This window comes from Macaca thibetana, chromosome 2 (genome assembly GCF_024542745.1).
Source record: "Macaca thibetana thibetana isolate TM-01 chromosome 2, ASM2454274v1, whole genome shotgun sequence".
Classification (NCBI taxonomy): domain Eukaryota; kingdom Metazoa; phylum Chordata; class Mammalia; order Primates; family Cercopithecidae; genus Macaca; species Macaca thibetana.
In genome coordinates, this window is record NC_065579.1 from 109208694 (window position 1) to 109232488 (window position 23795).

The following is a 23795-nucleotide window of genomic DNA, read 5'->3' on the forward strand; positions in this document are numbered from 1 at the left end:
AACTTGCTTTGTCTAGGTCAGTGTAGTGCAGTGGCTTTGTAGAGAAAGCTGGGTTGTATTTGTTTGTCAGGTTTTACTAATATTGATGTAATAAAATGAGTTAAGATGTATTTCCTTCTTTATTTTCTAAAAAAATGTTTTTGTAAGATTACTATATTTCTTCTTGAATGTTGGTTAGAATTCATTAATGAAATTATTTGAGCCTGGAGCTTTCTTTGTGGGGAAGTTCCTCTTTCCAAACTCATTTTCTTTTGTAGATATAGGGCTATTTAGATTTTTTTTATTTCTTAATATCAGTTGTTCTCATTTGTGTTACAAGGAATTTGTTCATTTCATGTGAGTTACTGATTTATTGGCATAAAGATGTTCATAATATTCTCAGATTTCTTTTAATGTCTTCAAGATCTATGGTGATAACTCCTCTTTCCCTAATATATAAGAGCAAATTTTATATATAATGATCACACATATATACATGCATGTATCTATGTATTTTTTTTAATTCTTTTTCTACGTTATTTTGAATTGAATGTTTTAACTTCCATTTTATCTCCACTTCTGACCTAGTAGCTACACCTCTTAGTTGTTTCTTTTGAGTGGTTGTTCTGTTGTTAGTTATTTGTACCTTTAACTTCTCACAGTCTACCTTACTTACAGTGAAAGAAACTTACAAGAGTATACCTGCAATGCCCCCCTTTCATACTACATGCTATTATTAAGATACTTTTTACTTCCACATATGTTATAAACCCTACAGTACATTGTTTTTATTTTGCTTGAAATAGTTAATAAAGTGAGGAAGGAATCTTATATTTATCCACATGTTTTTCATTTCTGGTGCTATTTATTCTTTTGGATATACTCAAACTTCCAATTGGAATAATTTTTCTTCAGTCTGAAGAATTTCCTTTAATTTTTCCTATAGTTCAGCTCTGCTGGCATGAGTTCTCTCAGATTTTTTTTTTTTTTTTTTTTTTTTTTTTTTTTGGTATGAAAGCATTTCTATTTTGCCTTCTTTTAGAGTGTTACTTTCACTAGATGCAGAATTCTAGTTTACAGTTGTTTTCTTACAATGCTTCAAAGTGGCTGCTCTAGGATCATTTGGCTTGCATTGTTTTTGATGGGAAGTCACTGATAATTCTTACTCTTCATCCCCTAAACCTAGGTGCCTTTATTTTATTAGCTGCTTAAGATTTTGTTGTTATGATATGTTTTCAGCAATATTACACAGTGCCTTGGTATTGTTTTCTTTTTGTTTGTTTTTCTTGAGATTCATTAACCTTATTGGATTGGTGGGTTTATAATTTTTATCAAATTAAAGATATTTAGTCATTATTTCTTCAGATATTTTATTTGTTCTTCCACTGCTCCAAAACCATTCTGGACTGTCAATTGCACATGTATTCATCTGCTTGATATTATCCTACTAGTTACTGAAGTTATTTTTCAACTTTTCTCTGTGTGCTTCATTTCTTATTGTTTCTATTGCTGTGTCTTCAGCCTGATTACTTCTTCTGCCTTGTCTAATCTTTTGTTATACACATGCAATGACTTTTTAAAAATTTTAAGTATTGTATTTTTAAACTTTAGGAGTTCCATTTGGTTTTGGTTTTTATTGGTTTCTGATTTGGCTTTTAATTTTTATTTATCCCTTTATTGTGTTCATGTTTTCTTTTAAATCTTTTATTATATTTTAGCCGCTAATTTAAAGACTGTGTTTGTGAATTTTATCATTTCTCTGTATATGTTACCTATTGATTGTTTTAACACTTATGAGTCGCATTTTCCTGTTTCTATACATAGTAATTTTTGAGCGGATGATGAGCATAATGACATTGTGATGGTGGGCATTATGTTTATGAGTGTATAGATTTTGTCTATTTTAAAGGAATGTTGAGTTTTGTTGTGGCAGTCAGTTAACTTACCTATATGTCACCTTGGCCCTTACAAAGCTTGTTTCTAAGCTTTGATTAGGTGGGTATGGCATATCTTTCACTCTAAGGCAACCATTTTGTTACTCAATTATTTAGAATCCAATTGGCATTTGGATTTCTCTAGTTTTTAAATGTGAACTTCAGAAGCAAATCTGCCTCTTTGAGGTTTGGGCCCAAGAGCCACTGGTAAGACCTGACTTTCTATACTAAGAGAAAAAACTCCCATTGGATTGCAAACAGCCACTAGGAAATACTGATATTTGATAAGAGTTACTCTATTTCATGATTTAATTGTAAATTAATCAACAGCATGAAAAATTCCACTGAAAATACACATAGATTTCAAAATTCTAGGAACATGTGTTTGGCAGACTGTGCTTGAAGATTGCCAAACCCCAGACTTGGGGGCTGGGGAGCAAAATGTAGTTTGAGAGAATCAGCAATCCCAGCATATTAATAGACCTCCCTTTCACACAGGACCAAAATAAGCCTGTGGTATGGTTGTCAGTGTGTCAACAGGCTTGAGTGGAGAACAAAGCTCTCTGTAGTCTACAAGCAGACCACTTCATTTTTATTTTTACCTTGTATTCCCTTCATTATCCATTAACAGATTACTTTAAGTTTTTAGGGCAAGACCAGCCAGACTATTTGACTTGATGATACTATCAGATCAAAAAACAGGCTTTGGAGTCAGTCTCAGTGTCCTCATCTGCAGAGTAAAAATGACTGTACTTGAACCCTAGAGTTCTCAGGGGCCTTTCTATGAGGATGCATAGATCCCTTAGCACCTGGCCTGCCGTGGAGTAAGCACTCGACATAAGTGAGTTCTCATTAGCCATTGGATCCAGTCTTGACTTTCAGAAGTGCTTATGTGCACAAAGAGAACTAATATCAGGCAACACATGGCTTTGCTAGTTCTTTCTCTGACCCAGTGAACATAAAATATATTTACTGATGGGCCAAGATAAAAACAATATGTAAGAGAATAAAATGTTCATACATTTTCCCAAGAAAAGAACTAGAATCACAGCATTCTTCACAGACTAGAATCATAGAGCCGAGAGTACCCTGAAGGATTCCCTAATCAGGAGCATCTCACAGAGGACTCTCTGTCTCCCACAGCTCACACCTCTACTCTGGACTGGCCGTTTACTGTGTTCACGTCTGTGAGACACAGACTTCATAGATAAAAAAGCTACATAGTCACTTACTTTTATTTAATAGCGTATTACGTTTTTCATAGGAGTAAGGAAATGGAAGGACAAAATTTAACCTTTGAGTTTACGTAGAGATAGGGATAGACGTAATCATCATTGCTGCCACAAAGCTTCGTGAAGGCATCATTTCATCAGCTGTATAAGCTGTTTTCAAGAGCAACAGGGAACCCATTCTTCTGGAAACACTTCTCCAGAGCTGTCTTCTGAATTATGCCCCTAAGCCAGTTAGTTAGAGCAACCAGTTTTTTAACATGGGATTCTTTAAGATCATCTTTCAAGTGACCCTAGAAGAGGAACTGTTGTCATCAGACCACTTGTGCTTTGCTAAATGATGCTCTCTGTCTTGAAGGCAGCCATTGGTAAATTTACACTGGAACAAGCTAAAGCGACATTGTGTCTTTTGTTTCTAGGGTAAGTTCTAGATCAACAAGAGACATAGGGCTGTCTTTCTTCCCCTGGCTGATAATAAACTGAGACAGTGTTTCCCAGGAATGTATTTCTCTTTGTTCAGGAATGTTCTAACAGTAACCATGCAGCCAAGGAGATAGAAGAATACAATGATGAACCTGGCATTTGCCCTTGCTGTGGCCACCTCCTATTGTACAATTTCAGTAGGTGGTAGAAGCCCATGTCACTGTGATTAACTATCTTTAGGGAAGCTTCTCTACACAAAGCCACTATTTTGAGAGGTTTGCAATTCAGCCATAAAATCTGAGGGCAGCATTTAAAGTTGTGGAAGATAAGACAGTGTCATATGGTATCATATGGTTTTTTTGGTCCCCCCACCACCCCCATTTTTGAGCCATTTCACTTTTGCAAGTTCTTTTTGAATTTTTTTAACTTGAGACATAGCAAAACACAAAACATGATAAAAATATTCAGAGCACCTTACTGATTGTGTGACTTCTTGAGTTTGTAATTTCCTCTAAAGATGAGTTCCAGAGCTTTCGCACACCTTTTTGTCATTCTCTCAGTGACTCCCTTAATAAAAAAGACTCATAAACTTTTTGATAGCTATGTGATGTTCATATTAGAGCTCTTATATCTAAAAAGCTGTTTGCAAACTAAAACATTGCTATGCAAATGTAAAGCTCTATTATTGTTAAGTAAAAATAAGTAAGCCAAATAAGGAAGCAAATATAGACTCTAGGGAGTTGCTTGAGAAATCTAGAAGATCTGCTTTGTAATAATATATTTTATCCTAGAAGATCCCATCCCTTTGATAGGTGCCCCTCTCCAACTGTGAAAAATCCCATGAAAACTGTGGCACTTAAAATATTACTCACTTCAGCTACTGTATTATAAAGTTATCAAATATTATCTGTCCTAACAAATGCATAGCTTTGCTGCTTTTTGAGCATTAAACTTCTCAAACTTTGTAATTCTTCATTATGGCTACCAAAAATGTTAAAGCTATTTTATCCAATGTCTTTACACAGTGTTATTTTCTGTGAAAAGAATGGACCAGGCTGGGCATGGTGGCTCACGCCTGTAATCCCAGCACTTTGGGAGGCCGAGGCAGGTGGATCATGAGGTCAGGAGATTGAGACCACCCTGGCCAATATGGCGAAACCTCATCTCTAAAAATACAAAAAATACAAGAAAAAAAAAATTAGCCAGGCGTGGTGGCACGCGCCTGTAGTCCCAGCTACTCAGGAGGCTGAAGCAGGAGAATCGCTTGAACCTGAGAGGCAGAGGTTGCAGTGAGCCGAGATCACGCCACTGCACTCCAGCCTGGGCAACAGAGTGAGACTCCAACTCAAAGAAAAAAAAGAAAAGAATGGATCAGAGTTTAGTAAGAAGAATACCACCTCTTCCACTACAGCATGTGTTTCTGTAATGTGAATTAGCTCCCACATAATTGGTAAATAGAGAATGATGTTACAAGACAGAATTGCATTGGGTCATATGACATTTTTCCTATGCTGCTAGAGTTTTGCACCACTAAGGAAACAACAGGTGAAAGCAGAGTACACCAATCCAGTAGCGAGCAGCAGCCTGCAGAGAGGTACGTTTCAGCACACAGAGTTTTTCACTTAAATCTCTTCCTCTGGGCTCCAGCTGGTCCCATGTTCTGTCTTGGATGTGTTCCCTGTTTGTTTCACCCCAGACCTGAGCCTTTTGCCCTTGCTCCATTACTCAGCTGCCTCGGTGCTTCCTTAAACCTCCTGCCTTCAGGTTATTGACTCCTTCTTTAAAAAATGATAAAGTAATTTAATGTTTTAATCAAAACCTTAACATGTCATTTTAATTGTGCTAATAGTTTATGAAAGTTGTGATTGTTTTTGTTTGGTGTTCTAGTTACCAAGTTTCTAAGAGTTTGAGCTGTCTGTCCTAATCCTATTTTTCCCGTAAGTTCTGTTATTTTTAGTGTGCAGTTTTACAGAAGGTGAGGTTTCTCACTAATACGTATCATATCATAGCAGAAATGCCTGGAGTTGTACTTATTTCACGCTCATTGTTGTTTTTATATTATAGACCAGGTCTGTGGCTAAAAAATATGGCACCAGCATTTTGCCTCCAGCTTTGTGAGTGTGTAGACTGCATATTTACTTGATTCTGCCACCTTTGATATTTTTTGCTGTGACAAAAACTGTTTATATACTCTTCCCACTGCAGACATGGAGGATGACTGAAGATTTTGTTCACTTTACAATGAACAAAGTGTATGTGTTGGGGGAAGTTCTTTCTGTTTGTCATTCTTGGGGGCCCAGTATTTCAGTTAAGTTGCTACACAGATTTCTTTGTGGTTCAGCAGTTTGTCAGATCTCTGCAAGTTCTCTCTTGAAGACATCTGTTGAGTGAAGTAATGGCTTCACTGCAGACTCTTGAGTTTTCAGTAATTTTCTTCTGAGGGATTTTCATGCCGCCTTTTATAGGGAATATGAAGATCCTTTCATCTTTTTGGAGAGTTTCAAGTTCTTTGGCTCCCATCTCCCCTCGTGAGGTTTTCCTTGGAGGACCATTCTGGCCATTATTGACTCTCTGGGTTCTCCATGTCTATAACCTGCCAAACAGGCTCTCTGCCTCACACAGCAAGACCTATGTCTGTCCCAGGTGGCTGCAGAGCCAGGTGACGGGAGGCTGAAAGGAAATATCAGTACCTTCCTCTACTGCGCCCCCATTGGTACTTCTCTTCCTCTGTCCCTTTCCTCCCCTAACTTTCTCGGCATAGTGTTTCCTTATATGGACCTACATTGGCTCCAAGCTCACAATCTCAGAGGAATTACATGACATGCATAAATTATGAAACATTTTTGCAAATTAAGTTTTAATTAAAACCAGCAGCTTAGAGCATCCAACTGGAAGCAGTCACAATGTTGAAAAGTGACACTGGTAGGGTGGGAGTTCAGGAGAAGGTCTGAGTGGCTTTGCATCCTGTTTGGATATTTCCAAAATGAATGCTGCAGAAAAAGGCTTCCTTCCGTATCAGACCCTCCTTTATCTACACTGCTGCCTTCGACGAATGAATCCCTTTATGTCTTTAGACTCTGGACTGCCATGGGGACCAATATAATTTTCAAGCAGGAAATACAAATGCATCCTCATTGTAGTTTTATCTGGACTTTGCCAAATTTCCATTTGGTTCTACCAATCTGCATTCTCACAGAGAACTGGCAGAACCTCCAGCTCCCCCACATTGCCAAAACTCCAATTCAGATCACTTTTCAGCCGGATGATCACCCAAAATAAGTCTGAAGAATGACAATTTTAATTAGAACCTTATTTTTCAGATACAATGCAGAGTGCAAGCCTGATGAGAAATGACTTCTTATTGTGAGAATTTTCAGAACATTATAATGAGCAAAATGTCTGGGGCCTTCCCTCCACTGATACTCCTTAGCTATATGTAATGTGAGACTTGTTCTGGTCTGCCCATTAATAATCCACATTTTTCAGCATCTCAAAGAATGTCTGCCATCAAGTGAGTAATTTATGCAGGCTTGCCTTTCATCTAGGCAGGGCTGTACTGCTAGAGCAAAAACTCCAGATCTTTTCATTCAAAATTAAGTTTGAAAATCTGACCTTCAGTGACCAGTCCACATTGCTGCTAACTGATCTGGTGTGGTGGACGATGTGGTGCTCTCTGTAGACCTGCAGCAGAGCTAGCCACTTGGCCATTCAGGAATTTTGAAGTTTAATATTCTCTATGCCTTTTAACTCTTTCAGACCCTGGGGAAGGCTTATCCAGATAATCTGTATTTTAAAATTACTGGAATATCTCTCTTTTTTTTTTTTCTTAGAGTCTCACTCCGTCACCCAGGCTGGAGTGCAGTGGTGTGATCTCAGCTCACTGCAACCTCTGCCTCCCAGGCTCAAGAGATTCTGATGCCTCAACCTCCTGAGTAGCTGGGACTAGAGGCGCCCAGCAGCATGTGTGGCTAATTTTTGTATTTTTTATTAGAGACAGGGTTTCACCATGTTGGCCAGGCTGGTGTCAAACTTCAGACCTCAAGTGGTCTGCCCATGTTGGCCTCCCAAAGTGCTGAGGTTACAGGCGTGAGCCACCGTGCCCGGCCTGGAATATCTTTAAAAATGATAATACATAGTGTTGGCTTTTGGGGGGTGGTACAATGAACATCAGAAAGAGAGAACCTTGGTCAGAGTGTAACTTGGGACAGCTTTTCTTGAGAGTATTTGGACTGAAATGTGCAATACCCTTTGGCCAATAACGCACCTTCCTGAAAAGTTGAGAGGGTGCTTAACAGTTTGACTGCGAGGATGTCCATTACCGTGCCATTCATGTTAGTGACAGCCTAGATCTCTAATAATAAGGAATTCAGTAAGTAACTTATTACATATGCAAATAATTTAAATATCATGAAGTCATTTAGCATGAAATTAATTGAGATCAGTGGTGGATATTAGCATCATAGGGAGCTTTAAGTATCTTTTTTTGGCCTATCTTTTATATCTAATTTTCTACAAAAAAATGGCATTGTGTGATTTTTAAAAAGAAACACGTAGGGAAGTATATGTGTTGCCAAGAAGGGTCTTTCTGTTCATCTTTTCCTTGCTTTTAAACATACCGTTGGAAAAGAAAAAAAAAAAAATTGAAGTCCCATCCATACCCCAAGCTAGAGATTGAGAAATCACTTAAATTATATATGTCCTGGTAAGATAATACCCAAATTCATAAAAGCAACAAAATTTGGAATACGTAGATACTATTTTACCCCTAAGTTTTTCCAACAAAATTGGAAGGACTTACTGATATGCAGCAAAAATTAGAATGAGGATATGAATAGTTTTAAAGTAGTAAAGTCAGCTATGTTTGTTTGCTTTTGTTGACCCTGTTTTTATCTTATCTTCCCCCCTGCAGGGTTATCTCTCTACCTCTGTTCCTACTCTTTCATCCTCTTCCTGCTTCGACATCACCATACTGGCAAGGGGTTAGCTGAAGCCGTGCAACTAGGGGAGGTCACTCAATTAGGGATTATGGAGTAAGGAACAGGGTGCCCACATTTAAAGAGCTAGAGAAGGAATATGGAGTGAAGAAAGTAGCACACTGGCACTCATGGGAAAGCCGGGATAGGGAGGGGAGAAGATTCCAAGGAGAAGGGTATTCAGAGAGATACCTTTTGTCTCCTTGACCTATCCAATATTATTATAAAGACCAGAATAGCTTCTAGACTTTGGAGAAATATGATCCCCTTTGTGTTTGTAAGGAAATTTCATGCATAGCATTGGAAATCTTTTGAGGAAATTACTCCTGAGTATTTTTGAAGCTGATCAAACAGTTATGGAAATATTTTGTTGAATCCCTTTATTTGTACAAGTAAAATCTCATTGTGATCTGCCATGGTGTGTACCTAAGAGATGGCCAACTGCAAGTTTCTATGAAAATAATAAGAAAAATTCAGTTCACTCAAGATGCTCGAATAGCTTGTACTGAGCTGGAAGCCATTAGAAGCTAGGTCCCGTGGATGTGGGGTTAGAAGACACCATGGGTGCTGAGCTCTGCTGCCTCACTGCCATGCCCTCCCTGCTCTTGGCTTCACTCTCAGGCCTATTTGATTATCTGTCCCCAGTAGTTTAGTTCTAGGTCTTTCCTCCCAGATTCTAGTCAAGAGGAAAGCTAACAGGGGAAAATGGGAGAGGGGTGTAATTGAAAAGTCTTGATTAGGTCACACGTCTGCCCTGAGCCAATTGCTGTGGCCAAGGGAAGGTGATGAGTTGACGGCTTGGTTCTGGGTAATGTCCACATCATGGGGCTTGGCCTCGTACCTAGGGCAAGGGATGCTCTGAAGGAAAGGGGTTAGATAATGAACGTAAAGAGACAAGTGTTCTAGATTTCTCATCTGTAAAATTGTAGTGATAACACTATTTTAGAGATAGGAGTCACACTTTGCCTAATGTACCTTGCTCAGACCCTATCATTTCTTCACTAACCAACTGTGATGTAGCAATGGCTCAATGAGAGGGGTTCGGATAGCAGGTCTGTAGGGTCACCTGTGGACCATGAGGTTGGTGATTAGTGTAACCTCTCATATGCTATCAGATTGGAGCCAGCCCTAAATACTCTGGAGGTTACGAAGTCAAGGGATAAAAACAGCACCTGTTATGGGCCAGCTGTTTTTGTAAAGACTCGATATGCATTAGCTCGTTTAATCCTCACATTAATCTCATGAAATAATGTTATTACTACTATTTCACAGATGAGACCTCTAGAGTTCAGAGATACTATATTGTTGTCCAGGTTCTTATGGCTACTGAGTGGTAGAGGTAGTATTTGAAAGCTGGTCTACCAAGCTCCAAGGCACTGTTTCCTTTATTGCTTCTTCCTTTCTTCCTTATTTCTTCTCCTTCCTTTCCTTCTGCTCTCCTTTCTCTCTTTCTCTCCCTCTTTCTCTCCCTCTTTCTCTCTCTTCTTCTCCCTTCCTTCCTTCCTTCCATCCTTTCTCTCTCTTTCTTTCTTTTTTCTTTCTCTTTCTTTCTTTCTGTCCCTCTTTCTTTCTTTCTCCTTCTTTCTTTCTCTCTCTCTTTCTTTCCCTCCCTCCCTCCCTTCCTTCCTTTCTTCCTCCCTCCCTCCCTTCCTTCCTTTCTTCCTTCCTTCCTTCCTTCCTTCCTTTCTTTCTTTCTTTCTTTCTTTCTTTCTTTCTTTCTTTCTTTCTTTCTTTCTTTCTTTCTTTCTTTCTTTCTTTCTTTCTTTCTTTTTCTTTCTTTTTCTTTCTTTCTTTCTTTTTTCTTTCTTTCTTTCTTTTTCTTTCTTTCTCTTTCTTTCTTTCTTTTTCTTTCTTTCTTTCTTTCTTTCTTTCTTTCTCTTTCTTTCTTTTCTTTCTTTCTCTCTCTCTCTCTTTCTCCCCTTCTCCTCCTCCCTCCCTTCCTTCTTTCTTCCTCTCTTCCTCCCTTCCTTCCCTTCCCTCCTTCTTCTCTCCCCTCTTCCTTTTTTCTTTTTCTCTCCCCCCCTGATCTTTTTTTTCTTTCTTTCCCATTTCCCTCTTTCCCTCCTTCCTTCTTTTCAACAAATATACACTTAATTCTTACCTAGGGCCAGACATAGGTCTAGTTCCTAGGAATACAACAATAAATGAGATAGATACAGTCCCTTGGTAGATCTTATATGGAGAGGTCATCAAAAAACCTGAACAAGTAAACAGGAAGATTACAGAGGGCAACAAATGCTAAGACAGGAATAAACAAGATGATATTATAGAAAGACACTTGGGGTAGAGATAATAACACCTGCCAGGAGAGGTGCCATCAGAGCTGAGATCTGAGAGATGGGAAGGGAATCAGTGAGGCAACGTAAGTGAGGTAGTCAGAGAATTGACATGGAGTTGTGGGGACAGAGCATTAAGCAATCTGAGGAAAGAGCCCCACAAAGGCTTTAAGGCAAGTAAGACTTGAAGGACGGGCTGCCAAGTACCAGGCTTATACTTTCAGATTATTCTGGGTGCCATGTAAAGGAAGGATTAGATTGGAAGGCAGGAGTAAACCTGGAGAGACCAGATGAGCAGCAGTGGTGGCTTGGTGTGGGGTGGCAGAAGTGGATGGACGTGAGACAGAACCTGCACTGCCAATTCTTAGCTCATCAGAGACCCCTTGGCATAGGTTGTAGAGTTTGAGCCATTTAACAGAACTTTGCTCTATAATAGAGCAGGGATCTTTATCCACATTGCTTAATGAAGAAGAATGGAAGATTATACATGCAAGCATCCACAAGGAAAAAAATGAACACACAGAACCTTAGCAGCAAGCAGGGATTGATCATTCATTCATGAGGCCCGAGGCAAAGGGCCAGTTTTACAAATGGAATAAACATATGTAGGCCAGGCTTTTTTTGTTTTACACAGTTGGCAGGAAAATACTTTGTTTCCTATTTGGTCTTTACATATTTCATAGTGAAATGTGTTGTTTTGATCAATAGATCTTTAATTGGAGTTTTATATTTGAAAAAGAGTCCACTCAAGTTTGGAACGTCGTTGAGCTACAGCACTAGATGTCCCCTCGATCACCCCCATGGCTCTGTGTGACACTCTGAGGTGGAAATGAAGTGAATTAGGAGAGTTAAAACAAAAACATGTCCCTCTGCTCGGTGGGTATTTTTGTTTTTGAAATAAGTTTATTGGGGCCTCAGAGCTCTTCCTCAGATCTCCTTGTGCCTCACCTGTTGTTCCTCACAGGTTGCCTGTGCTGGCCCCACCTCATCACGTGGGCTGTCCTTGGTGGGATGTCCATGACTGAGTTCTGGGCTCTCGCTCTCCTCTGTCTGCACTCACCCCTTCGGCAACCTCATCTACATGCAAACAGTAACCAAGCTCAGGCCTCCCCCCGGGACATGAGCTTCGTATTTCCAGCTGCCTGCCCTACACCTCTGCCTGCAAGCCTAAGAGACATCTGGAACTTTTCTTAACTTTAGACAAAACTGGATTCTTGGTGTTTTTCCTCAACTACGCTTCTCCCATACTCATCTTCTCAGTATGCCTCTCGCATAGTCATCTTCTCAGTAAATGGCAGCTCCATTTTTGCATTTATCGAGGCCAAACCTTGGTCGCATCTTTGATGTCTCTCCTATCATCATCCAGGCTATCATCTTGATTCTCAACTCTACCTAGGGTCAGACTATTGCCTGCTGCTGCCTCCACACCACCAGTGTGCACTAATCCTGTTCTCCCTCAGTTTTTTTGTTTGTTTTGTTTTGTTTTGTTTTTGAGATGACATCTCACTCTGTCACCCAGGCTGGAGTGCAGTGGCGTGATCTTGGCTCACTGCAACCTCTGCCTCCCACGTGCACGTGATTCTCCTTCAGCCTCCCAAGTAGCTGGGATTACAGGCACACTCCACCATGCCCAGCTAATTTTTTTGTATTTTTAGTAGAGACAGGGTTTCGCCATGTTGGCCAGGCTGGTCTCGAACTCCTGACCTCAGGTGATCTGCTCACCTCGGTCTCCCAAAGTGCTGGGACCACTGGCGTGAGCCACCACACCCGGCCTCCGTCAGTTCTTATCTAGACCATTCAATAGCCTCCTCACCGGTCTTCCTTCTCAAATTCTGTCTTTGTTGCTCTCTGGCTTTGTGACCTTGTAGTTTGAACATCTGCAGAATTACAGTAATAATAGAACTTACCTAATAAGATTACTGTGAGTTTTCAATAAGTTAATATAGGTAAAGCACTTCGAATGGTGGATAGCATGTCACAGCTATCATAATCACCTGTCATTACTGCTGTCCTCAATGTCCTAGTGCATTACTGTCAGCCTTAAGATAACCTCATAGGCCAGAATGACTGCTAGAGCTCTAGCCATCACAGCCACCTTCTTGGCAGCAGGATGGAGGGAGTCCTTTTAAAGACACCATCTGGAAAAGCCACATCCATGCATATCTCATTGGCCATGACCGAACCCACTTAACCGCCCCTATCTTTAATAAAGTCATTTAGCTGAGCTTGGCTAAAATTGGGGTTTCTGGTACCAAAAAAGAAAAGCGGCATGGCAATAACTTTGCTACCAATTGCAGGTATGTGGTACTATGAAGGCCTGCGAAAAGAGCATATGACAAGAAAGGGTAAACAAGTCTTCTTTGAGACACAGACAACTGACCAGAGAAATAGGTGTTTGCCAGGCAAGTGGAGAGGAGTCTTAGGAAGAGTTCCAGGATGAGAGGACAGAACAAATGTATGTGACTGGAGAGGGCATGGACAATCTTCATGCTGTACCATTCACCTGATACACCACATGTTGAAAACCATGGTGGCTGGGTTCTCTGTCCTCCATCCAGACTCTTCCATAAGGAATGATGCCAGGATTTCTCATCCCTGCTTTCTTTTATGGGTTGCCCAGATGGAATGGCCCATGAGGTCCCCAAGTCCTTTGGGGGTGTGGGTTTGTGCTGCTACTGTGTAGTCATGTGAGAAGTAGCACTGGTTGGAGCACATGTGGGTCCACACAGAGCCTTGTCCTTAACTTTCAACAGGAACATTTCCTGACTAGGTGACCTTGGTTAGATACTTAACCATTCTAAATATTGTCTGTTTCCTCACCTATAAACTGAGAAGATACAAATATCTAATCCAGAGATTCACTACAAAAAGCAAAAGAGCTAAAACTGATCAAGCATTTAACCAGGTACCTGGTTTAAGGAAAAAGTCCAATTAACAGTGAATATTTCTGTTACTGCTGTCACCTTTATCTTCATCATTTCCTCTCCTTCATTCCCTTCTGAATACACACTCTCCATGTTTGAATGTGAAGTTTCACCTGAACTGTATCCTGCACCCAGCTTTTCCTTAGGAGTGTGTAAACCCACACAGCACACCACAACTTTTTTCTTTATCCTTCTTTTGGAAAAATGACTTGCGGATGTATTGAGTTATACAGAGAATCTTACAATCTGCGTTGTGGGCCAGGAAGGAACCCAATGCTGCCTGTCCAGACCCCTCATGGAGTAAATGAGGAAATAGACCCAGCAAGGCAAAGCCTGGTTGGCAATGCCTGTGACAAGGTGGCTTTGAAGAAGAAAACATCTCCCCTGTGTGTTGAGGAAGAGATGTCACCTCATCTGGGGCCTCATGATGATGAGAAGTGCCCAGGCTGGTTTTATGCATATCCAGGAGTCACTGAGACAATCACTCATAGACAGACACCTATACCAGGCATGTGGGAATGTAAGTTTCACATCTATTCCTCTAGCAGACATATTTTTCTCTTGAAGGCCATCAGCTTGGGTGATTAACATGGTGGTGGTGGGGTGTTGATTCAAAGATTCAAGGCAGTTACCCTGATTATCTTTCCTTGGCATCAACTCTGGGCTTATCCTAGTAATAAGGTAGCTTATTTAACAAGGAAAGTACCAGTTACAGGTTAGAGGACTTCACACTACATATGGGGAAGATGCCTTCTCTGCCCTCTTGGAGTTTGTGACCTAGCAGGACAGAAAGGCATTACATGAAAAAATTGCATAGTCATTGGAGTTGTGCTCAGAACTATAGAGAAAAAGCACAGGAAATGTTTTGCCATTTCTTATTTATAACAAATGCTGCTATCTGGTTATAATATTCTTTATTTATTTATTTATTTGTTTATTTATTTTTTGAGACAGGATCTCACTCTGTTGCCCAGGCTGGAGTGCAGTAGCACTATCAGGGCTCACTGCAGCCTCAACATCCTGGGCTCAGGTGATTCCCCCCACCTCAGCCTTCTGAGTAGCTGGGACTACAGGCATGTGCCACCATTCCCGGCTAATTTTTTTGTATTTTTTGTAGAGATGGAGTTTTACTATGTTGCCTACGCTGGTCTCAAACTCCTGGACTCAAGCAATCTGCCCACCTTGACTTCCCAAAGTACTGGGATTACAGGCATAAGCCACCGCACCTGGCTAGTGATAAAATTCTTTCCAGTGAAACTCAGGCATGACTTCAGGATCCTTCTCAACATAGCCTTTCGTCTAGCCATTCCTAATTAGTCAGAGCTGCTTCTTGAGGCAAAACCGATGCCCATCCAAGACCTGGCCATTCCTCAGCCCTCTTTCCATCATCCACGTTACAGACAAGCACACTGGCCAGAGGCTGGAAGGCCTGTGCCTCAAGACTTGAGCCAGAGGCCAAAGCGGACCAGGTATCTGGCTGGTCTGGCCCCCAGGGCAGGGGCCTGCACGCAAGTCATGAATGCTGGGTGGTGATGTGTTGGGGAGCCAGCTCTCAGCAGCAGCATCTGTGGCCACAGAGGATCTGATGTAAATGTGTACTATTCTGCACTGAGACTCCTTCAGAGAGGTCCAGCCAGCTGAGGGCATCACAAGCTGTAATTTACATTATTTCAAAGCTCCAGTAGGAAAGTTACTCTTTGTTCTCCTATGTTATTGCTTGAGGAAAATATATGTTTTGCGGGGAGGTTGAGGGCAGTCTTAAACTGAGGACATCACCACAAAGACCTGGTCTGTCATTTTCCTTCCCAGGATTTCTTCCCATGTGCTTAAATAGATGAGTCAAAAAGAGGTGTTTCCTGCTCAACAAAGATAAAATTGAGAGAGAGAGAGAGAGAGAGAGAGAGAGAGAGAGAGAGAGAGAGAGAGAGAGAAAGGGCAGCTCTCCTGTCAAAGAGGCCTGCAAAGTCCAGCAGTTTGTGCAGAGCTTCACTTTGGTATTTATTTTGCACTCCATCAAACATTTGTCATACTCATGGCCCCTTGCTTTCACAGGACATAGCTGTGATTCAGCACAAACACTTTCCTAAGAAAATATACATTTTTTCTTCCACGATGTTCATGTATCCAAGGTTTCTTTTCTGTTGTGTGAAAAGATGTTTAATATTTGAGAAACTTTTTTAAAAGTGATTCCTCATTTTGAACTTGGTTTCTCACCTCGTGGTCCATTTTTTTCTGAACTCTTGAAAAGCACTGGAGGAGCTCATGAGCTTCCTTTTTGAATAATTCAGCCTTAACTAGGAGGAATGAATCAGGAAAACATCCTCGTATTTCTGTCTTCTTAAATTGGGAGACCTGTGTAAGATAAAGGTGTTGGAAATTGAGTGTTGGAGAAGTTGGAATCTGCTTTTCATAGACATTCTCAATACCATTTTGGAGACATCTCTGGGATCCAAAACATCTTGTTTGTTTGGTTCTGCTCTTTGTGGGCTCCATCCATAGGGGCAGGGGTTTAGGACAAGTTTAAGAGAGCCCTGTTCTTCTTGTGTCAGAAGAGAAAGCATTCTTCCCAGAGTAAAAAGAATGGGGAAGTCTGATGATTCAAGTGGAGACCTGAAGATGTCTGATTTAGTTGCTTTGTATTTTCTAGCACTTCTGATGCCATAAACTCTAGAGAGACAGAGAGCAAATTTACTGTCACAATTCCCAAGTGTTTGAGGTCTTTATTTATGTGTGAATTGAGTTGAATTTGTCTGTTCTAAAGTCAGGCAGCACAGTCCTGTGATTCTTTATCTATGGGACATTGTATACTTACTTAACCTTTAAGTTCCATTTTAGTTTTCCTCTGTAAAGTAGGGATACCTAGCATTAGGTTGCTGTGATTTAATGGGATAATACAAGGACGTAACAAAGTGCCTGGTGACAAGTTCATACTTGATAAATGTTAGTCCCTATGATGAAAAATAAATCTTGGTAATGATGTCATTCTTAGATTGAGTATTTAATACATGGATAATGTTAATTCCATTCCAGATTAGAAAAATGCTTTTCAAAAACACTGCATGCTATAATGGCAGTCATAATACTGTGGCGTTAAACCGTAGCCTAATAACTCTCAACACAGAAATATAGACAAATACATCTCGTAAATGTTCATCTTTTTCCACATACCTATTTCCTTGCCTGTGCCACTGGGAAAGCTGTTATGTCTTATTTTATGGACTGACTGACTGTCTTTTCCTTGTTCTTAGAACATCAGCTTTACTTTAAATGCACAAATGCTTGTGCATACTCCCTTAACCACCAATAAAGGGAACAGTTAATGTGCTACAAAGCAAGAAAAATTGACTTTAAAAACAAGCATTTTTCTAACAGTCTTACCTTTATATACAGCAGGGTTTCTCAACTTTGGCACTATGGATATATGGGCTGGGCAATTTCTTTTTGTTGGGGCCTGTCCTGTGCATTGTAAGATGTTCCACAGTATCCCTTGGCCTCTACCCTCTAGAAGCCAACAGCTCTCACTCCCTTCCCTTTCACCACCTAGTTGTGACCACCCCAAATGTCTCCAGATTGCCCTCGTCCAGTTGAAAACTGCTGGTTAAAGGAAGAAGGAACTGGGTCATGGAATTGTGCCCTTGGGATCACTGGACAGAAGAGCCTCGGTTCCAGCTTTATAGGAACTTATCAGCTGCTTTGGATGTGGTGATTCCCAAAACACATGCTGGAAAGCTCGTAGATTAACTGTTGATACCACAAATTCAGAAAGCAGTTCAAATAATCAGCACTGTAGTTTTGTTGTGAAAAATAACTTGCTTTACCTCTATTTCACTCATCTCCCCATTTTGGTTTCTCTATTTGCAAATGGCAACAAAATGAAGTTTTACCATTAATCTTAATTACTTATATAATGATCAACTTTTTTCTTTTTTGTTTTGTTTTGTTTTCCCCCTTCAGCTCCCTCAGGCACAAAAGGTAAATTCTCTTCTGTCACATTCCAGTCACCCCCAGAACTCACAAGTCATGCATGCCTCCATGGTGTTGTACATTTGGCACTGTTAATGACCAGTGAAATGGTTTTCTTCCACAGCTTCAGAAACCTGAAGTTGAGCAGGAACAGAGAGGCCAGCAGACTCAGTTGTCCACTGCTCCTTTGCTGAGTTACTCCCTCCAAAGGACCCTATGGTGGCCAGTGATTGGGAGATGAATCCATGCCCAACTGTTTCTCTAAGAATTATCAAATAATAGGTCAATAATAAGTTTGGTGCATTCCTTCCAACATAGCATTCCAGGCCTTCTCTGAGATAATTTTTAGGGACACAAATAATGTGAGTAATTTGTAAGGCATGGTAACCAAGTTTAAATTCGGGGCTCCTAAGCCAAATCTCTGAAAACTCTTCTTGGATTTTATTAATTGTAAAAATCAGCAGCTCCTTTGCTGGCCTCATCATCCCAGAGACCATTAGAGCAGATTTCTTGCCAATGGCCAGACCCTTTCACTGGTCTTCATTGTCTGAGATGGTCTAGTTCCACCATCTAGAATGTTCTCTGTCCAGAAAGACTCCATGTGGTTGCAGGGATGGCTTTGCTGTGTCACCCTCGTAGCATGTCATCGTATCCTAAGGACATTTATGTCATAAAATATGTCACTCAGTGCCTGCTGCATTGTTCTTGTGTGTTTCACAAACATAAGCAAGACTTCTGGAAGACACAGCAAGTTCTGGGGGCCTGATGTTGTGTTTCAAGAGTTAAGGTAGGGCGTCACCCTGAAATTTAAACAGCATCTCCTAAGCTCTCCAGTTTAGAGCAAAGATGATTTGGTTCCTTCTCATTGAGAGAGAGCACAACTGCTCTACTAAAGACAGTCTGTTCAGACCATATGGACAACCAGAGGCCTAGAAATCATTACACAATTACTCAAATATATTTGAGGTATTTAAACAAGGCAAGACATGCTAGTGTGTGACTTGGCTTGTGGTAATGTTTGATTACACTTCAATGCCATCACAAAAGGACTGAACACTTCATTAAAAGTTAAAGTATTCAAGGCTCACAACAGCTTCCAGGGTAAATAAATGGTCAGAATTCCAGATTGTTTGGAAGGCTCAATGTCTTTGATAGGACATGCTTTCTTAATTACCTACATTTGAATTTTTTTGATAGAAAGACTTCACAAATTCTGTGCCTAAAAATGGACCAGCTTCCACTTATTGACATTTATTCATCAAATTTCCACCAATGTATATACAGAGTATTCCTGTTATAGAGAAACTTCATGAATTGGAGGTGCCATCAGCCATAGAATTTTATTTTATTTTATTTTATTTTATTTTATTTTATTTTATTTTATTTTTTGAGACAGAGTCTCTCTGTGTCACCCAGGCTGGAGTGCAATGGTGCGATCTCAGCTCACTGCAACCTCCACCTCCCAGGTTCAAGCAATTCTCCTTCCTCAGCCTCCCGAATAGCTGGGACTACAGACATGCACCACTGCACGTGGCTTATTTTTGTATTTTTAGTAGAGACAGGGTTTCGCCATGTTGGCCAGGCTGATCTTGAACTCCTTACCTCAGGTGATCTGCCCGCCTCAGCCTCAAAATGCTGGGATTACAGGCATGAGCCACCGTGCCCAGCCAGCCATAGAATTTTAAAACGAAGTTCAAAACAAAGCAACACAGAATATAGAAGAACAAGTGTTGCTGGGCTATGTAATTCTTCAATAGCAGTCACTTCATTGCATTAGCTTCTTCTGTCATCATGTATTGACTCACATCATATGCCCTGCAAAATGGAACATTTTATTGTGGTCATATAAAGTCCAGAGTCAAGGAAGATGCCTCAGCTGGCTTCTAATTTTTTTTCCCTGTCTCTGAATGATGTCAGACATCCCAAGGGACTTGTTGTGTAGCCCTATGTGAAAAGGAATAGCTTTGCCTTCTTTTCCTATCATGGCTAGAAATTGTCTTTTTTTTGTTAAAATAGAGAAAGGCACTTACCTTACAGAATATTAAGAGATCTATGCGACATGGTTTCAGAATCCTTTGGGGGTAGTTTCTGGGAAATTCAGCTCTTTGAAGAAGGAGTTTGAAAATAAACCTCAGGTATCTAGGCTGGAGGGTAAGAGGAGTTGAGGGAGAGGTGCACCACAGGTTGAAGGCATCCTCCCGAAGCCTGCAAGTCTTCACCTGGTGATGTACTAGCATCCCTGCCCGCAACTCTCCTTCCCACTCCTTCCCCAGTATTACCTCAGTGACACTTGCAGAGGCCTTTGCTAGAAGAATGAGGTTCTTGCAAATGTCAACTTTCCTTAGATTTACTGTCTTGCTGCTTGACCAGCAAAGGAATGTGGTGGTTCCATTTTAGCCTTCATCCACTTGTTACCATGGGTGAGTTACTTAACCTCTCTAAGCCTACATGTTTTTATTTATTTAAGAAGAATGATAAACTAACTTTCCACTTTTGTTTTGAAAGTTACTTCTCTTACCTGTTCCTCACACAGAGCCTAGCATATGCTAGACCCTCAAAATGTAGAGTTCTCATTACCACTTGGCTTAACTTGACCCCTGGTGCTTCAGAGCACATCAAGAGAACAGTCATACGTGAGGGTTGGTCTGGGACCTCTGCCCAGTGTTTTGTGATTCTGACTCAAGCCTAATGAATAACTAGGAGAGGGCAAAAGAGCCCAACAGGTATGGGTGCCACCCCCATTTCATTAGAAACTCTGTGGTTGGGCCAGGCACAGTGGCACACGCCTGTAATCCTAGCACTTTGGGAGGCTGAGGCAGGTGGATCACGAGGTCAGGAGATCGAGACCATCCTGGCCAACATGGTGAAACCCCATGTCTACTAAAAATACAAAAATTAGCTGGGCATGGTGGCACACACCTATAGTTCCAGCTACTCGAGAGGCTGAGGCAGGAGAATTGCTTGAACCTGGGAGGCGGAGGTTGCAGTGAGCCGAGATCACTCCATTGCACTCCAGCCTGGTGACAGGGTGAGACTCCACCTCAAAACGACAACAACAAAACTCTGTGCTTGAACTGACTGCACCTTCTTCATGTAGTCAGAAAGAAATGGAGATTGGTCTTGAAACCCCAACAAAGCAAAAACATGTAGGGAGAATTGTTTTGAGAGGTTTCTTCCTAATGCCTTTGACGTTACCCATAGATTTCACCCATCTGTGGCCATGATTCTAATGAGCTCTTTCCAAACCCCTGAGTTTGTTGTTCCAGGGGTGAAAGAGAGGCACCCCCAGCCGCTACAGCTTTGGCCTACTTTTCACATGAGGTCATGAGCGCGTACATTGGACCATATGGTGTCTGCATTTGTGCTGTGTTTTTGTTGGAATCTGACTTTGCATCATCTGCAACTATTTTCTCTATAAATATTTTAAATAGTTATGTCTCTGTAAACATACTTATTTTAATCTCTTGGCTGATCTGCAACTAAAAATGTCCCATTTGGATGTCCCTCTTATGTGTAGCAGCCATTAAATGACTGTTGTCTGTAAGTTATGGTTTTCATGATTCTAATATTTTGAGGGTCTTCCAAAACTTCTCTTCTAGTGCTTTATGACAATGTTTTAGAACAACAATTTGAAAAAATATATATTATTTTTTCTATGATTCTTAAGCATCTCCAAGATAATTCCTAGACTCTATAAATTTCAAGCCTTGATATAAAATTGGAGTGGCACTAACTGGTGAGGAACCTGATAAATATTAAATATTTTTCCCAAATATGGAGGCAGTGTCCTGAAGTTTTGGCTAAAAAAAAATGTAGCAATACAGATGCAGCACTTTCAAGGCATCACAAATTCATTCTTCTGGGTAGAAATTGGACCAGTTTCTCGGGTGGATTGATTGTCCCTGAATTCAGCAGTGAAGAGAGGTCTATGTGTAAAAAGGTCTGCCTTTTTAAAATTCTTCTTTACTTCTACAAAAATGTCCAAGAGATCTGATTTTATGATAATAACATAGCGGAATTACCCAAAGCCATTTACAAATGTATGTTCAATGGTAATACTATTGAACAAAGTAGTCCATTTTTCTAGCTGCATTTTTCTTCACATAGGTTCTGTCTATAGGAGCTAAACATCAGTTATTCGCTGCAGGATTAATTTAATCAATATAGGTTTAATCAACGTAGAGTGGGCCTTGAATGTTTAAAGTCAAAGATACTCCTCGGGGAATTCCAAATGTGCCTTTTTATGTGGATGAACATGTCCAGACCCTGGTACCCTTTCCCTTCATTTTCTGCTGCATCCACACAATTTCGGAATTTACCAAAGACCATTTCTTAAAGGTTTCCTAGGTGCTCTATGTCTTTCCTGACACCATATTAGTTAATATCAGCCTGAGAATTTTGAGTAGGCATAAGCATTTTTCACAAAACCATAGTTAAAGCAAACCACATCTCTAATCCTGTTTGGAACAGCAATTGATGCATTCAGGGCTGCGCAGTATGGCAAAATGATCCCTATTTAACAGCCCGACGGCGTGTTTTGTTTCCTGTTAGGAATAGCTTAACTTGCCTCCTTGAACAAACACAGCAGGGTTCAAGATCTGTTGTTCTATGCCTGCTGTGATATTCTGTGCTGCTTAACTTGTATGAGGACTCAGGAGTGCATAAATTAGCTTCTTAAATGGAGGTCGATTTTTGGTCTTTCTTTCAGGATGGAACTGTTTTATTAATTTCTCCCCCTGAGTGCAAATGGCATCCTGAATCTATTTGCATTTTCTTTGTTTACTTGTTTATATTATATTTTGAAGGAATAAATGGAAGCATTCATTTTTCTAGAGTCTTTCTCTTTCTTTCTTTCTTTCTTTCTTTCTTTCTTTCTTTCTTTCTTTCTTTCTTTCTTTCTTTCTTTCTTTTCTCTGTCTCTCTCTCTCTCTCATTCCTTAGGTACAAATTTATACAAGTAGAATTTGGCGTAGCTCTTATCTCAGGGTAATCAGATTTCAGCAATTGCGAGGCATCATTTATCATTCTTTGCCTCATTTGACTTCTATACTCTGAACAGTTGAATTAACTGTCACTGAAAATAGAAAATCGAAAGTTTGCAAAGCTGCTGTTTTTGTAGAACTGCAGGTCTAGTGATTTTGGTGTTTCATTACAGTTATATAACCATCTAAATTGATGCAAATGAAGTACAAAACTGAGAACTGATAATGTTTACATTTGGTTCTGGTTTATGATTCATTTGCTTTTACCTGTACTTTGCTTTGCATGTAAACTATTATGTCTTGTTTTGAAAACCCTGTTTTTCTCCTTATCATTTACCATTTTATAGTATCATGTAAGGTACTTTTTATATGCATTCCCAAGCTGGGGCTGTTAAGATTGATATACTTACAGTCTGAAAAATGATAGCAGCACAATGGGCTACAGTTTAAATTACTGGATCTATTTTGTGAATAAAGCCACGGCGCTAGAAACCAGAGAGCAAGTCTAGTCACTTCAGCTTTTCCCATGGCCAGTGTGAGAGGCTCTGTGGAAATCTGAGTGATGGCATGTTGCTCAACACTAACAATGGTTATATAACTGAGTATTTTGTTTTCTGCCGTGGTTCTGTATGAGTGTGTCTGTGGCAACCCAGACAGGCTGCTCTGCTGCTGAGGAAGGAGGTGAACTTTGCAAGTGTACCCATGTGAGTCTTGGCTGACCCCTTTTCCATGGCCCTGTCCAACTTAGCACTTGAGACCATAAATTAATGAATGCAAGACCCTCAGATTCAAAACGCTTGGCTTCCTAATGGCAGGATAGCCAGCAGGGCAGCACATAGGCACTCCAGCCGAAGCTACGAAGCTACGTGTGGGTTCCTGGGGGGCCATGGAGCTCCGTTTGGAAGCAAGATGCTATTTGCATTTCTTTCTTTCTTCTTTCTTTCTTTTTTTTTTTTTTTTGAGACAGAGATTTGATCTTATTGCCCGCACTGGAGTGCAATTGCGCGATCTCGGCTCGCTGCAACCTCTGCCTCCCAGGTTCAAGTGATTCTCTTGCCTCAGCCTCCCGAGTAGCTGGGATTATAGGCACCTGTCACCATGCCCAGCTAATT

General features: G+C 40.6%; 1 protein-coding gene across 4 annotated transcripts in view; it reads left to right on the forward strand.

The window, feature by feature from the left end:
* The window catches only part of CACNA2D3 (calcium voltage-gated channel auxiliary subunit alpha2delta 3), a 938743-nt gene that overhangs the window by 670451 nt on the left and 244497 nt on the right, over positions 1-23795 (forward strand). For 3 of the 4 annotated variants that reach the window (XM_050781062.1, XM_050781066.1, XM_050781065.1), the window contains one exon: positions 17693-17710. The exons of the other annotated variant lie outside the window; for it this stretch is intronic. In XM_050781062.1, coding sequence (XP_050637019.1) covers positions 17693-17710 — 18 coding nt within the window. The remainder of the gene's footprint in view (positions 1-17692; positions 17711-23795) is intronic. 4 annotated transcript variants of the gene reach the window in all.